The following is a 14,287-nucleotide window of genomic DNA, read 5'->3' on the forward strand; positions in this document are numbered from 1 at the left end:
TATCCTATAGGACATAAGAGGAAAAAAGAAAAGCAGGGGAAAGGGAAGAAGCGCTGAATTAAAAAGCGTTCTAAGCATCTGTCTTTTGTGTTATTATTACAATCCAATAACAGCAACAATAACTACAGAACCACCACTTAGGGAGCTTCTGCCATATAGTGGGAATTGTGCAAAGTGCTCATACACAATGTCATTTATTCTGCACATGTGTGCAAAGTAGGTATTATCCCCACTTTACAGATGAGGAAACTGAGGCTCTGAGAGGATTAGAACTCAGGTCTGACTCCACAGTCATTACCATTATACTCCCTTAGACAACTCAAAAAGGACAATCTGACTGCTTCCTGGACAGAGAGGCAAGGAAAAGCGGTGAGAACGTATTCCACTCCATAGCAGGCTAAAGACAGTGAGAAACCCTAGTTACAAGGCAGCATAGTTAGCAGAAAGAGTACAGGCATTGGTGTTAGTCCTGAGCACAAATCTCTGTTCTCTTATTAATTTTGTACAGACCTTAAGCAAGTTACTAAACTTTGTAAATCCTTAGTTTCTTCATCTCTAAAACAGGGATAACAAAATTTATCTCATAGGGACAGAAGCAGCCTAAACCCAGTGGTGGTGGGACGGTAGGCCAGCAGAAGGCCTGGGTCCCTCAATGCTCCTCCTACCTGCCCAGAAACTCCCAACAGGAATCCTTCCAATCCCGCCATGGGCCACCAAGAACTCGAGGATAGCCCTAGCCGGTTTGGCTCAGTGGATAGAGCATCAGCCTGCGGACTGAAGGGTCCTGGGTTCGATTCTGGTCAACGGCATGTACCTCGGTTGCAGGCTCCAGGGCAAGTGCAGGAGGCAACCAATCGATGTTTCTCTCACATTGATATTTCTCTCTGTCTTTCCCTCTCTCTAAAAATCAATGGGAAAATACCCCCCATTGAGGATTTTTTAAAAAAAGATGTTAAAAAACAAACAGATAAATAATAATTTTTTAAAAAGAACTTGAGTATAAATCACACATCTAAGGTCTAATAGTAAAAGGAGAAATCTCGTCTCATGTTGCTATCAGAGATGTGCTGGGGCTGAGGGAGCGACGGAGTATGTTCTCTGGCATTTCAAATGGTAATGCTGAGTGCATTCCCCCCAAAGGACTATGATATACGGCGGGTAGGTTGTTAGTATTAATAGATATATTATGAATTAAACATTCTTTTGTGGGTTTACCTGGGCTTTTAAATACCACATATAAAATGAAATAAAAATAATCAGAGTAACAGTGCTTCATAAAGTATATAGTATTTATAGTATTACTAGAGGCCCGATGCACAAAATTTGTGCAGGGATAGGCCCTTGCAGCCAAAGTGGCTGCCTCGGTGGCTGCCTCAGCCCTCACAGCCACTGGGGCTGCCTTGGCCCTTATAGTCCCGGCTTCATCCTGAAGGTCATTCAGCTGTCCGGTCTAATTAGCATATTACACTTTTATTATTATAGACTAGAGGCCCGGTGCACAAAATTTGTGCACGGAGGGGTGTTCCTCAGCCTGGCCTGCACCCTCTCCAATCTGGGACCCCTCAGGGGATGTCCGACGACTGGCAGTCAGATATCCCTCTCGCAATCCAGGATGACTGGCTCCTAACCACTCGCCTGCCTGCCTGCCTGATTGCCCCTAACCCCTCTGCCTGCTGGCCTGATCGCCCCTACCCTGCACCCCTGCTGGCTTAATCGCCCCTACCTTACCCCCCTGCTGGCCTGATTGCCTCTATCTTGCCCCCTGCCTGCCTGATCGCACCTAACTACCGTCCACTGCCGGCCTGAACTCGCCCCTAACTGCTCTCCCTTGCTGGCCTGATCACCCCTAACTGCCTCTGCCTGCCTGATCACCCCTAACTGCCCTCCCCTACCAGCCTGATCTCGCCCCCAACTGCCCTCCCCTACTGGGCTGATTTTGCTCCCAACTGCCTTCCCCTGCTGGCCTGATCGCCCCTAACTGCCTCTGCTTCGGCCTCCACCACCATGGCTTTGTCTGGAAGGAAGTCGGACGTCTGGAAGATGGCTGGTCGACCCAGTCTAATTAGCATATTACCCTTTTATTAGTATAGATAGATTATATAGGATAGGATTGCTTAAATTGGGGGGAGGAAGCCTTTTTCAGCAGGAGGAGATGCTCTTGGCAGACAAAAACACATAATCCCTATATCTGGACTGATAGCCAGCCATATGCACTATACTGCCAAACTGGTCATTAAAAAATTGAATCACTTTCTTACACCTTACACCAAATAGCTATTGCCCTTAAAATTCCACCTCAGCCCCCACCTTAGGGTTCTGCCTTCGCAGTTTACCCAGATTTGGTTCTGATTGGTTGGTTTCTATGCCAGTTAGCGCCAAAAGCTCCGCCTCCTAGGCAGACTTTGGTTCCTCACACTTCACCCAGATTTGGTTCTGACTGGTCGGTTTCTATGCCAGTCAGCATCTCCAGGCCTATCTCCAGGCCTGATCATAGAGGTGAGGCTGATCAGCAGCTGCCCCAGGCTGCTGGCAAGCGGGCTGAACTGCTGACCTCTGGGAGAAAGAGAGAGGCTTGGCTGTTGGCGAGGCCTGGAGAGAGAAGCAGGGTCTGATCACCCTGCTTCTCTCTCCGGGTCTCGCCAGCAGCTGCTGCTGCTGCTGATCAGCCCCGCCTCTCTCTCTCTCCGAGAGGTCAGCAGTTCAGCCCACGCGCAGCCTGGTGTTTGGTTGAGCCTCCGGTCATTGTGGATGTTACGACCCTGGCTCTTTGTATATATAGATAATTGTAATACCTTTTAATTTCAAAGTTAATTCTGAGTGCCAAACATCTAATTTAACACAATTATGGAGCAGAACCTTTTTAAAAATGTAGACTACTTATAAGCAAAATAGAGACAGACTCATAGAGAACAGGCTGACAGCTGTGTGTGGGGGGATGCGGGATGGACATGTGGAGGGATTGAGCAAAAAAAAAAAAAAAAGAAAAAAGAAAAAATTCACAGACTTGGACAACAGTGTGATGATTACCAGGGGTAGGGGTGGTAGAGGGAGGTGGAGGAGAGTAAAGGGAGGGGGATAAATGGTGACGGATGGAGACTTGACTTGTGGTGGTGAACACACAATACAGATGATGTGCTGTAAAATTGTGCACCTAAACCTATATAATTTTGTTAACCAGTGTCACCCCAATAAATTCAATAAAAATGAAAACAAGTGTAGACTACTTAGTAATAAATAGAGAATTAGCCTATCTGACACACTCAATTTTCTCTCCCACGAATACATGCCACATGATATGATGAGTAAAACTAGGCAGAGTTTTTATATACTAACCTGTCAAACCAGGCCCTCAAAGCAGTTTTCTTTGAGCAGCAACCACTAGCAGTACCAGGCACTGTGCTAATGCCTCTGGAGGGTGGGGAGGAGGAAAATGAGGCCATAGAGAAGAAAGACACAGTCCCTCTCTTGATTTTGCAACTGAGTTGGGGTGAGAAGTCCCAGAATTTATGGCCTGATATTGTTATAATTTACAAATATGAGTTCTCAGTAAAGGTTTAAAACCAACAAACAAATAAAACAGCGTTCAAAGGAAGGAGAAACAGCTTTCACCTGGGAAAGTTGGGGGACATTTCACAACAGAGATGGGACCTAACTAGCCCTTAAAAGATTCACAGAGTGTTAAAGGGTAGCAATGGAGTGAGGACATTAGAAGTGTAAGGGCAGAAGTAAACAATGGTGCAGAGACGGTAAATAATGAGGTGAGATTAGGGAAAATTTAGTCAGCAAGTTTGTGGAGAGCGTGGAAAGATGTTGACAAAAACAGTAGGAAATAAATATGAAAAGGTGTGTTGAAGTCAGACTTTGGGGGACCTTGAGTGACAGGTAAAGCAATTTGTATTGCATTCAGCGGGCATGGGGGAGCCATTGACTACCTTTAAACAAGGAGGTGACAGGCCCCAAAGTTGTATTACAGAAAGACCAAGCTGACAGCCCTGAAGAGGAAGAAATGAAAGGATAAGGATACAGAGGCAAAGGGAATGTCAAAAAGCTATCAAGGTGTGTCAAGAAGGAGAGAGTAAACACCTTACCTACAAATCGAAAAATAATATTTTTTTTAAAAAAAAGAATGTATGCACAAGAGCAATCTCTGAAAGAACAGACAAAAGGATTTTGATTAGATGGGCAGTAGATTTACATTGTGAGTTTACTTCCCTGGCTACAGGCATAAAGTGGATGTAAATTACAGTTATTTCAACACTAGGCTCAAGTCTGAAAATAGAAGCACCACTTAGCCCCCACTAATAAACAGCATACTCGTAAGGTAGTCCTATGGTTATTGCTAATTCCTTAGTTCAACTGACCTGCCCACTCTCTGCAAAAGGCTATACCATTGACCACATTTAAAAAGGGAACCTCGTTCAGGATTTCCTCAGTGGGGCAACATTGGCACACTACAAATGTATAGCAAATCATTCTTTACCCCAGCATTTACCCTGAGAAGAATTTTCCTAGTAGTAAATGCAGCTAAAATAATGTAAAAGAGTCATTTAGAGGCAGATTCAAATTTAGAAATTAAAATCAGAAAACTGAATGATATTGATGTTCTAGAAAGGATTGCTTCCTGTGAAATTAAAGAGAAGAAACACAAATCATACATCTAACAGGATAAGAAATGGGTGGTTAGATTAGTAACACAAAGGAAACACCTAGTAGAGAAATCACTGGAGATGAATTAACCACCAAGTTGTTTTTCTTGTTATTTTAAAATTTTGATATTATTTTCCTAATAGACATGTCCCCAAGCAAATACAGTTTGTCTACCCACCACTCAACTTGTCCCATCTCTGTATTTACAAGTCAACCCTTAAACCAGATCTGGTACATTCAAATCTGCTCTCCTCTACATAAGGGACATAGTGAATTAAGGTTAACGGTAAAAGTGAAAAATCACAAGATTTCTATTGTTAACACAAATTACAAACTTGTAGTTTAGTCTATAAGCAACACTGGAATGTTCCTCCTAATGTGTCCATTTACAAGCTCACACCACTTATCAAAGCCTCCTGCTGGCTCTAGATGCTCTCTGGCTCGTCTATAAACTCATCTGTTGACTTTGAGACTCTCTATTCCCGGTCCCCACCCTACCTAACCAGCCCCACACACTCTTATCCTACCTAATAAAAGGGTAATATGCAAATTGACCGCACCTTCGCTACGCCCAAGCCACGCCCACCAGCCCAAGCCATGCGCACCAGCCAATCAGGGCGAGTATGCAAATAAACCCAACCTAGATGGCTACAGCCACAGAGAGCAAGGTTTCCCAGGCAACAGAGGAAGCCAAGCTTTCCGCATGCCCTTGCCAGGCCTAATCCTCCACTCAAGCTACAAAGTTTCAATTATAGAAGGCAAACAAATTCAAACAGAATGGCAGCAGCCACAGAGTTGGAGAGACCAGGCCAGGGTTGCCTGCGGCAACAGAGGAAGCAAAGCTTTCCGCACACCCTGGCCGGGCCCAGGCCTCTGCTTATGGCTACAAAGTTTCAATTATAGAAGGTGAATTAACCCCAACAGAAATGGCTGCCAGCCGTGGAGCATGCAGGAGGCTTGGCTCTGCTCCAGGATACAAAGTTTCAATTGTAGAAGGTAAATAAGTTCCAGATACCAGGGCCTCTGCTTGGGTCACCAGGGGGCATGGCTGGCCTGCAAACCACCACAGGCCCCTTGCTCAGGCCGCCCCACACCCCAAGGGAACCCCCACCCTGATCTGGGACACCCTTCAGGGCAAACCAGCTGGCCCCCACTCCTGCACCAGGCCTCTATCCTATCTAATAAAAGAGTAATATGCAGATTGACCATCACTCCAACACACAATATGGCTTCCCCCATGTGGTCAAAGATCCTGCCCCCATATGGACACAAGATGGCCACCACAAGATGGCCAGCAGGGGAGGGCAGTTGTGAGGCACCCGGCCTGCAAGGGAGGGCAATTGATAGGGACCAGGCTTGCAAGGGAGGGCAGTTGGAGGTGATCAACCCTGCAGGATAGGGCAGTTAGGGGTGACCGGGTCGGCAGAGAAGGGAAGTTGGAGGCAAATAGGCTGGCAGCGGAGCAGTTAGGCATCAATCAGGCTGGCAGCGGAGTGGTTAGGGGGTGATCAGGCTGGCAGGCAGAAGCAGTTAGGGGCAATCAGGAAGGCAGGCAGGCGAGCAGTTGGGAGCCAGCAGTCCTGGATTGTGAGAGGGATGTCCGACTGCCTGTTTAGGCCCGATCCCACTGGGCCTAAATGGGCAGTCGGACATCCCTCGAGGGGTCCCAGATTGGAGAGGGTACAGGCTGGGCTGAGGGACACCCCCCCCTCTGTGCACGAATTTCGTGCACCGGGCCTCTAGTCTTTAATATACATTCTTCCCAGGGAAATCTTATAACTTTTCACTTTCATCTTTTAACCTTAATGTACTATGTCCCTTATGCCTGGAAGAGCCTGCTTACCTAATATATTAGTACATGTTTCTTATATACTTGGGGACTTGACTCAAAACTCTTCTATGACATACCCCAAAACACTTTCCTAGTCCACTTTATTCTTAGGTGCTGAACTAATTTCTAGTTATGTTAATGCTACATGCACGAAATATTCATTAAAGCCAAAATAGGCTGATTTTGAGATTGATTTTTACAAAGATTAGCTGGTTAATCAATAAGCTTTTATAGCATATAACGGCTTGAATAAACAGCTCAGGAAAGGAATCTATTATTAACACAAATTACAAGCTCCATAACTCTCATTCTAAATGACATTCCAAAATATTGACTTCCCAAACACACTGGACATTAGCCAGTAAAGGTGGTTAATGTTTACATCATCTCTAACCGAACTCCCTATTAACCTTGATTTAGAATTTAGCCATATTGTACATACAAGAAAACTTTCATTACCACATAAACCCCATAGTATTTTGTATCCAATGTGTAATAAGTAAATACTGGTGATTATATGCTAATCTTAATAAACCATAAAAGTCTTATCTTAATTCTGAAAAAGAATAAAAATAATTACAAACAGATTCTCCTGCTTGCCACTTGGGCTAATCCCAACTATTCTAGAGGGGCAAAGTCACTGTCATTGAGATGGGAATGAAGAATGAAAGTACTCATGCCAAGAGGGTTTGGCACAAGAATCTTTCTGAAATGGTACATGGAGAGTCAACACAGGCACTGAACTCATGTATTTTTTCACTCAAAATTTAGATTAAATAATACAAAGATGACAACAGGTACCATTATTAATAGCATCACCTCATGGGATATGAAATATATCATCTTGAGACTTGGAACAACGCATTTCAGAAGGGCAAAATCAAGAGTGAGAAAGGTAATACAATTGGGGTACAGATAATGTTAGATTTCTTGTTTACTGCCCATACTAATATGGATAATTTTCCCATCAATGAAATACAGGAATTTAATAATGCGAAAATGCAACAGGCTGTGAAAAGAATCAAAACCCTAAATTCTACAAAATAAAAGCTTTAAAAGAATAAATGATGACCACACACATACAATTTAATAAGAACTCAGCAATTTTGTAATGAAAAATTGATCAGGGTTCTACTTTTTTAAACCTTGAATCATTTGTGCACAAAAAGAAGGAAAGGATTTCCTACAGAGCCATTAACTCCACTAAAGATTTTGGCTACTTCCTATTCATGGTCAAACATGTTTAAATTACCTGATAATATTTTAAATAAAAATTTTAAATTGTATGCTTGTTGAGCTCCTTCCAGTCACTTTAATATGGGACAATTACAGTGGGTATCGTAATGCTTTTGCCAACTCTGACCAAAAGTAAAGCTAGATTCCAGTTTACAGGAACTAGATGGGAGGAGGGAGTTTAAAGGGATAAGTTTAGCCCAGCTGGCATGGTTCAGTGGTTGAGCATCAACCCATGAACTAAGAGGTCACTGGTTTGATTCCCAGTCAGGGCACATGCCCGGGTTGTGGGCTCGATCCCCAGTGTGGGGCATGCAGGAGGCAGCCGATCAATGATTTTCTCTCATCATTGATGTTTCTATCTTTTCCTCTTCCTTCCTCTTTCTGAAATCAATAAAAACATATTTTTTTTAAAAAAGGGATAAGTTTAAAAAATTATCAAGAGGAAATAATCAAATTTTGGAAATGGTGTATTCTTGACTAGACAGCTGTTCTGGACTCTTAAGAATTCAATTCTATTAAAGAAAAAAAGGGAGAACTGTTCTGCTCTAAAAGAGACTTAAGATCTCACCAAATGTACTGTATGAAACCAGATTGGATTTTGGCTTTAAGAAAGCTACAAAAAAAACCTCTTGGAACAACTGGAGAAATCTAGATATGGACTGCCTAGTTTCCTTAGGCATAATAATGGTACTACTGTGCTTATACACAAGTTGTCCTATTCCTTAAGAGAAGCAGGCTGAAATATTCACTGGTGAAAGTGACATATCATCACTCAATTTCAAATGGAAAAGCCAAAAAACAAACAAACAAACAAAAACCCACAAAAAAACCCTCTCTATATATACAAGGGTGGGCAAAAGTAGGTTTACAGTTGTGAGTACACGACAGTTTATTCTTGTATTAGTATTTAACAATTATTGTATGATTTATTTGTATTGCATCTGTAAACCTACTTTTGCCCACCCCACTCCTGTATATATGTAAAGCATGTGAGTGTTCATTGTACTGTTCTTTCTTTCTTTTTTTTTAATCTTCAGCTGAGGATATGTTTTTATTGATTTCAGAGACAGAGGAAGGGGGCAGAGAGAAAGAAACATTGATGTGAAAGAGAAACGTCTCCTGGTTGCCTCACATGCATGCCCTGACCGGGGTTCGAACCCACAACCTAGGTGTGTGCCCTCATAGGGAATCGAACTCACAACCTTTTGGTGTATGGGATGAAACTCCAACCATCTGAGCCACCTGGCCAGGGATGTACTGTTCTTCAATTTTTCTGCACATTTGCCATTTTCATAATAAAAAGTTGAAACAAAGAAAGCTGGAAATAGTGTTTGCAATAGAGATAAGAGGGTATGAGAAAAAGAAAAACAACTTCATTTAGAATATATTCTAAAAGGTTAAATGTTAAATTTGAAAGACAGAACTATGATGGTAGAAGAAAAAACAAGTCTGAAAAATAACAGAATGTCAGGATATGAATTTCTGAAGAAAATGGTTTTCTCTTGGATGGGGGTAATACCCTCAGTCATAAGGGCTCTAGGGAAATACGTGTAATTCCAAGAAAGAATGCTGGGACTGGACTCAAGAACTTTAATCTGCCATCTGAGTCATAGCTAAAACAATTCCATGGCAACAGAACAGATCACAGGCAGACAAGCCAGCAGTCTGCCTGCTGGCCCAGCCCTCTAGCTAGATGATACAATCATGCTCTGGCCAGGCAAAAGGATCAAGTGAATTCTAATGGTAGTGATAATGCAGGGCTGTCACGTCATCTACTTTTCTTTGGCAAAAGAACAAGGAAATACTTTTATAGCCTAAAGAGGTCTGCACACAAATCCAACAATACATTCGTTTAGAAGAAAACTTAATAGGATGAACTTGTTAATAAATCAATGTATGTTCCTAAAGATAATATAAGTTTCCTCCATAAGGACACTAATAATTACAGCTTAGTGACAGGGAAGGGGAAATCCTCCACCTTTCCTTTCTTAAGAGAGTCACCATGTATCAAACTTCTGTGAACATTATAATCTTCTGGAATGCTGATACGTGCAGATTCCTGGGCCTCACACCCTGAGATTCTGATTCTGTTGCCAGAGGTCGGGGGAGGTACCTGCACTTGCGTAAGGACCCCAGGGCTTCTGAGGCAGGCATTCTGAGGTTCACATACAGGCCTGGGCTGCAATAAGCAGCCAAGTTTGACTTAGATTAGATAAGATATAGCGAGGAGCAGTGGACTGGGAGTCAGAAAATCTGGGTGATAGATTTTGTCTTAACTTATTCCACTCTGGAAAAGTTACTGTCTCTGTGCCTCAGTTTTCTCATATGTTTAATGAGCATAATACTGCTTCTCCCACCTACTGTACCTCATATACATGCCAATTTATACAAAAGTGACTTGGAAGTATGAAGAGGGTAACAAACCAGCATCATATCTTTGAGAAGGGAACCTTTAATCTAATTCAGTGATTTTAATATTACCTATTATATTCTTGACAAGAGTCTATTACAGATTACCCTTTCCTCTTTCCATTTAGGCTTAACCTTTTGCACTTGGATGTTGAGTGTGACTCGACACGGTTAGCATTAGAATAAAGGAATCGAGAAAAAAGCAAGCGAGTGCAAAGGGTTAATCTAATGAAAGTAGTGCTAGAGTAAGTGACAGTCTCATTTATCACATGACAGCCCGCCACAGTCCCACCCCACCCCCGACAAAAAAAGAAAGAGACAATGAGGACATCACTTAAGTATTGTGAAAAGTATATCTAAAGGAGGTTCATAACTTAGGATGTTTCTTACCAAGTCTATGAGTTTGGTAACAGGAACTTCTCGGATTGGTCTTTTCATTCGGCACAAAGCCTCTAAGGATGTACCAAAACAACTGGGGAGGTAATTTCCACTGATGGTCAAAAAGTAATCTTTGCCTCCATTCAGGTGAAGGACAAGAATATCTTCAATTTTATCTTCCCCTGAGTTCAGGATGGTCACAGAGTCTTTGCTGACATACACATCAAGGGAAATGTCTACTGTCTCATCTGAAATGTAAGAGATGACACATGGTAAAAGAAACTTCCAAGGGGAAAACAAAATGGGGATGAGAAATAACAGAAGGAATATCCTCTAAAAAATCATCAAGTAACAAAGCAGAGACTGGACACACAAAAGAGGTGTCCCAATATACTGACGGTGAAGGTAAGAGACATGTGGTTAGAGAACAAGAAGTTAAACAAAGGGAGGGGATATGGGAGTCATGAGGAGATGGTACATCACAAGCAGAGACAATGGTAAAGGAAAAACTCACTTGGCTCCAAGTAGCCCTGATAAGGTTCAGCCCGAAGCCATGGCTTGCAGTATTGGCTGTCATTAAGCTTTCGGATGAAAGAAAAATGACAGGGAACCTGTCCATTGTTGGTGATACGAAACTTCTCCTTTTGTAGTTGCCGAAACTTCACATTGGTAAACACAAACTGAGGAAGGACAGACACAAACATGCATCACTAGTAGGGGAAGTAAGTCAGTTGGATTATTCCATAGAAAACATAAATAAAGAATGAGGTAATTATTAACCAAGTATGCAACTGCCGTACACACTCACCAACTGAGCCAGATGTACACTATCCCCTCTCATATATTACTATGCTCATACCAGCAGCAGAGTTAGGCAGTCCTTGCTACTTCTCTAGGCTACTCTGATTGTTCCTGGGATACTAACAGGATAACCTAACCTTGGGTCAGGGTTCCTGAGATATGAATTAGTCAGCAACTCTAAAATATTAAGAGTAGCTAAAACCTGAGGGCTTATTTTGTACCAGGCACTGTTTTAAGAGCTTCACATGTATTATCTTGTGTAATCCTCACAACTACCCCTTTATCCAGAAAAGGAAACTGTAGTTCTAAAAGGGTAAGATACTAGCCGTGGTCATAAATCTACTAAATGGCAGTGCTGGGACTGGAACGTAGGCAGTCTGACTTCAGCAGATATTGTCTTCACCATTTTGCTCTGTTGCCTTCTCTAAGTCACATGGTTTTCCCTGTGCTAACCACCATGGGCAGCAGAAGAGGCTGGCTTGTGTTTTTGCTCACCTCCCTCCTGCTGATTTCTAAGGAAGGAAGGAAATCATTTTCCATTCTGTCCATAATGCGTACACTATCTTCAAACACTTTCCGATACCTCCGTTCATCAACAACCTTCACCTGAAAGAAAACAAACCTCTTTTCAGTCTTACATGCTCCTAGTTCATCTTTTGAGACTACTTAACAATTACAACTGGTCATTACAGCAATCATTTAAAATAAACTGTGGTTCAAACAACATCCTCAACATTCTCTGTTATCCCACTCCATACAAAACTTTTGCCTGAGACCCTTATTTTAGTCTTATGGGCTCTGAAATATCTCTAAGAATCTAACAATTGCCCTGACCGGTTTGGCTCAGTGGATAGAGCATCAGCCTGCGGAATGAAAGGTCCCAGGTTCGATTCCGGTCAAGGGCATGTACCTTGGTTGCGGGCACATCCCCAGTAGGGGGTGTGCAGGAGGCAGCTGATCGATGTTTCTCTCTCATCGATGTTTCTAACTCTCTATCCCTCTCCCTTCCTCTCTGTAAAAAAATCAATAAAATGTATTTTTTTTAAAAAAGAATCTAACAATTTTTAAAAGATCACTAAAGCAGCCCTGACCAGTGTGGCTCAGTTGGTTTGAGCGTCATCTCATGCACCGAAAGGTCTCTGGTTGGATTCCCGGTCAGTGCACATACCCAGGTTGTGGGTGCGATCCCAGTTTGGGGTGCATGCAGGAGGCAACCAATCAATGTTTCTCTCTCTCTCTTCTACTCTCTCTAAAATCAATAAAAACATTTTTTAAAGTCACTAAGGCAAACATAAATGAAACTAAACATTAGAGAATCACACACTTTAAGATGAAAGTAAGGTTAATTGATTAACTTCCTGAAAAAGAGAAACCTCTGTGCTAAGAAGCTTGGAAATAATAATAACATATTTGAAAAGAATAGTTTCTTTTTCCATGGTTATTTGGGGGTGGAGAAAATGTGATGATTTTCTAAGTGATTTCCTGAACTGTACAAAATGACAGTGTCAAAACATACCTATTATTCTTTCTAACAATGATCATAAAGTGTTGAAATAGCAGAAAATATGATTAAAGCGTTTAACTTTCTTAGCTGCTATGCACAATGCCAAGAATCATGATATCAACAGTCAGATTATTCATAATGATAAAGGTATGTTAGTAAATGGAGCCTGCGGCCATTTTAGAAAACAGCTGACCGAAAATGTCCTAGATTAGACTAAAAGCATGATAACAGAAAAATGAGTCATCCTGACCAAAAGATCAAAAATCCTCCTATCTGACACAGCACTTTCAGCTTCCTGACATAGCTGTTTTTTTTTCACTATTAAGATTTCATACAAATCAAAGCCAAAAATGAACATAATTAACACAGTATTTTAACTTATTGAGATCCAAATTTCTTTTTAGAATAGAAAACTTCACAAATTCAGTATGAAAGCAGTTAGAGGTTGTAAAGCAAATATGGAAAATAAAAACACCAAGCTGAGCAAACATCTGCGGGTAAACAGAAAAGCATATGTAAAGGTCTAGAACTGTGCTATCCAATAAAATAGTCACATAGGGACCTTTAAGTTATTTCAAAGTGAACAGAATTGAAAATTCAGTTCCCTAAGTCACACTAGCCACACTTCAAGTGATCAACAGCTGCCTGCAGCTGGTAGCTACTGTACTGGACAGGATAGATCTAGAACATTTCCATCATCACAGAAAGACCTATTGGACAGTACCGGTCTAGAAAGATATAAATTCATAAGGGTAGTTGGCTTAGCTGGGGAGTGGGGGTTTGATCAAAGGGGGGAAAAGGGATAGAAAAGGAATTGAAGATCTTCAGCCTTATCTATAAATTTTGCTTACATATTTTTAATTTTAAAGAGAAAGAACTTTTGAATTCCTGTGTAATTTTAAAAGTAGTAAAAACTAGAAAGATAGACCTTAATTAAAGATACACAAAAATATACAGGAAGCATGAAAAATATCCTGCTAGAAGCTATGAAGTAAAATGTATGGAGTATTACAAATACTCCAAGGTTCTGAAAAGAAATACAAACAGAAAAGCCAAGCTTAACTGATTAAATCAGAAAGATAGTGTTTCAGGAAAGACATCCTTTAAAAAATGGATTAAGAGAACTCAAATAATAAAACAGGGTAGCCCACAAAGTACAAAATAGAAATTAGGCGGGCTAAAAGTAGTATCTGAAGGCATATCTAGTCAGTAAGTTCTTTAGACCTATAGAAGCATTGTGGGGTAGTGGAAAGAACATCTATACTAGTAGGCTTGGGAGTTAAACAGAGTTAACAGATTTGAATTTCAGCAATCCTTCTAGCTGAATGCTCTTAAAGAAGTTATTTAAATGCATTGGTTCTCCATTTGCTCATCTGTTAAATGAGAAATATTTAACTCAAAGCATTATTGGAAGGAGTAAATGAGATGTGTGTAAATTGCCTTACACAGTCCCTGGCACACACTAGCTACTATTTGAGGAA

General features: G+C 41.5%; 1 protein-coding gene across 3 annotated transcripts in view; it reads right to left on the minus strand.

Annotated features, from left to right (window-relative positions):
• OCRL (OCRL inositol polyphosphate-5-phosphatase) overlaps window positions 1-14,287 on the minus strand; it is a 51,373-nt gene that overhangs the window by 10,611 nt on the left and 26,475 nt on the right. For all 3 annotated transcript variants that reach the window (XM_079765349.1, XM_079765348.1, XM_079765347.1), the window contains exons 13-15: window positions 11,798-11,908; window positions 11,016-11,181; window positions 10,514-10,749 (exon numbers count right to left, since the gene is read on the minus strand). In XM_079765349.1, coding sequence (XP_079621475.1) covers window positions 10,514-10,749; window positions 11,016-11,181; window positions 11,798-11,908 — 513 coding nt within the window. The remainder of the gene's footprint in view (window positions 1-10,513; window positions 10,750-11,015; window positions 11,182-11,797; window positions 11,909-14,287) is intronic.

The sequence above is a fragment of the Cnephaeus nilssonii genome (genome assembly GCF_951640355.1).
Source record: "Cnephaeus nilssonii genome assembly, chromosome: X".
Taxonomy (NCBI): Eukaryota; Metazoa; Chordata; class Mammalia; order Chiroptera; family Vespertilionidae; genus Cnephaeus; species Cnephaeus nilssonii.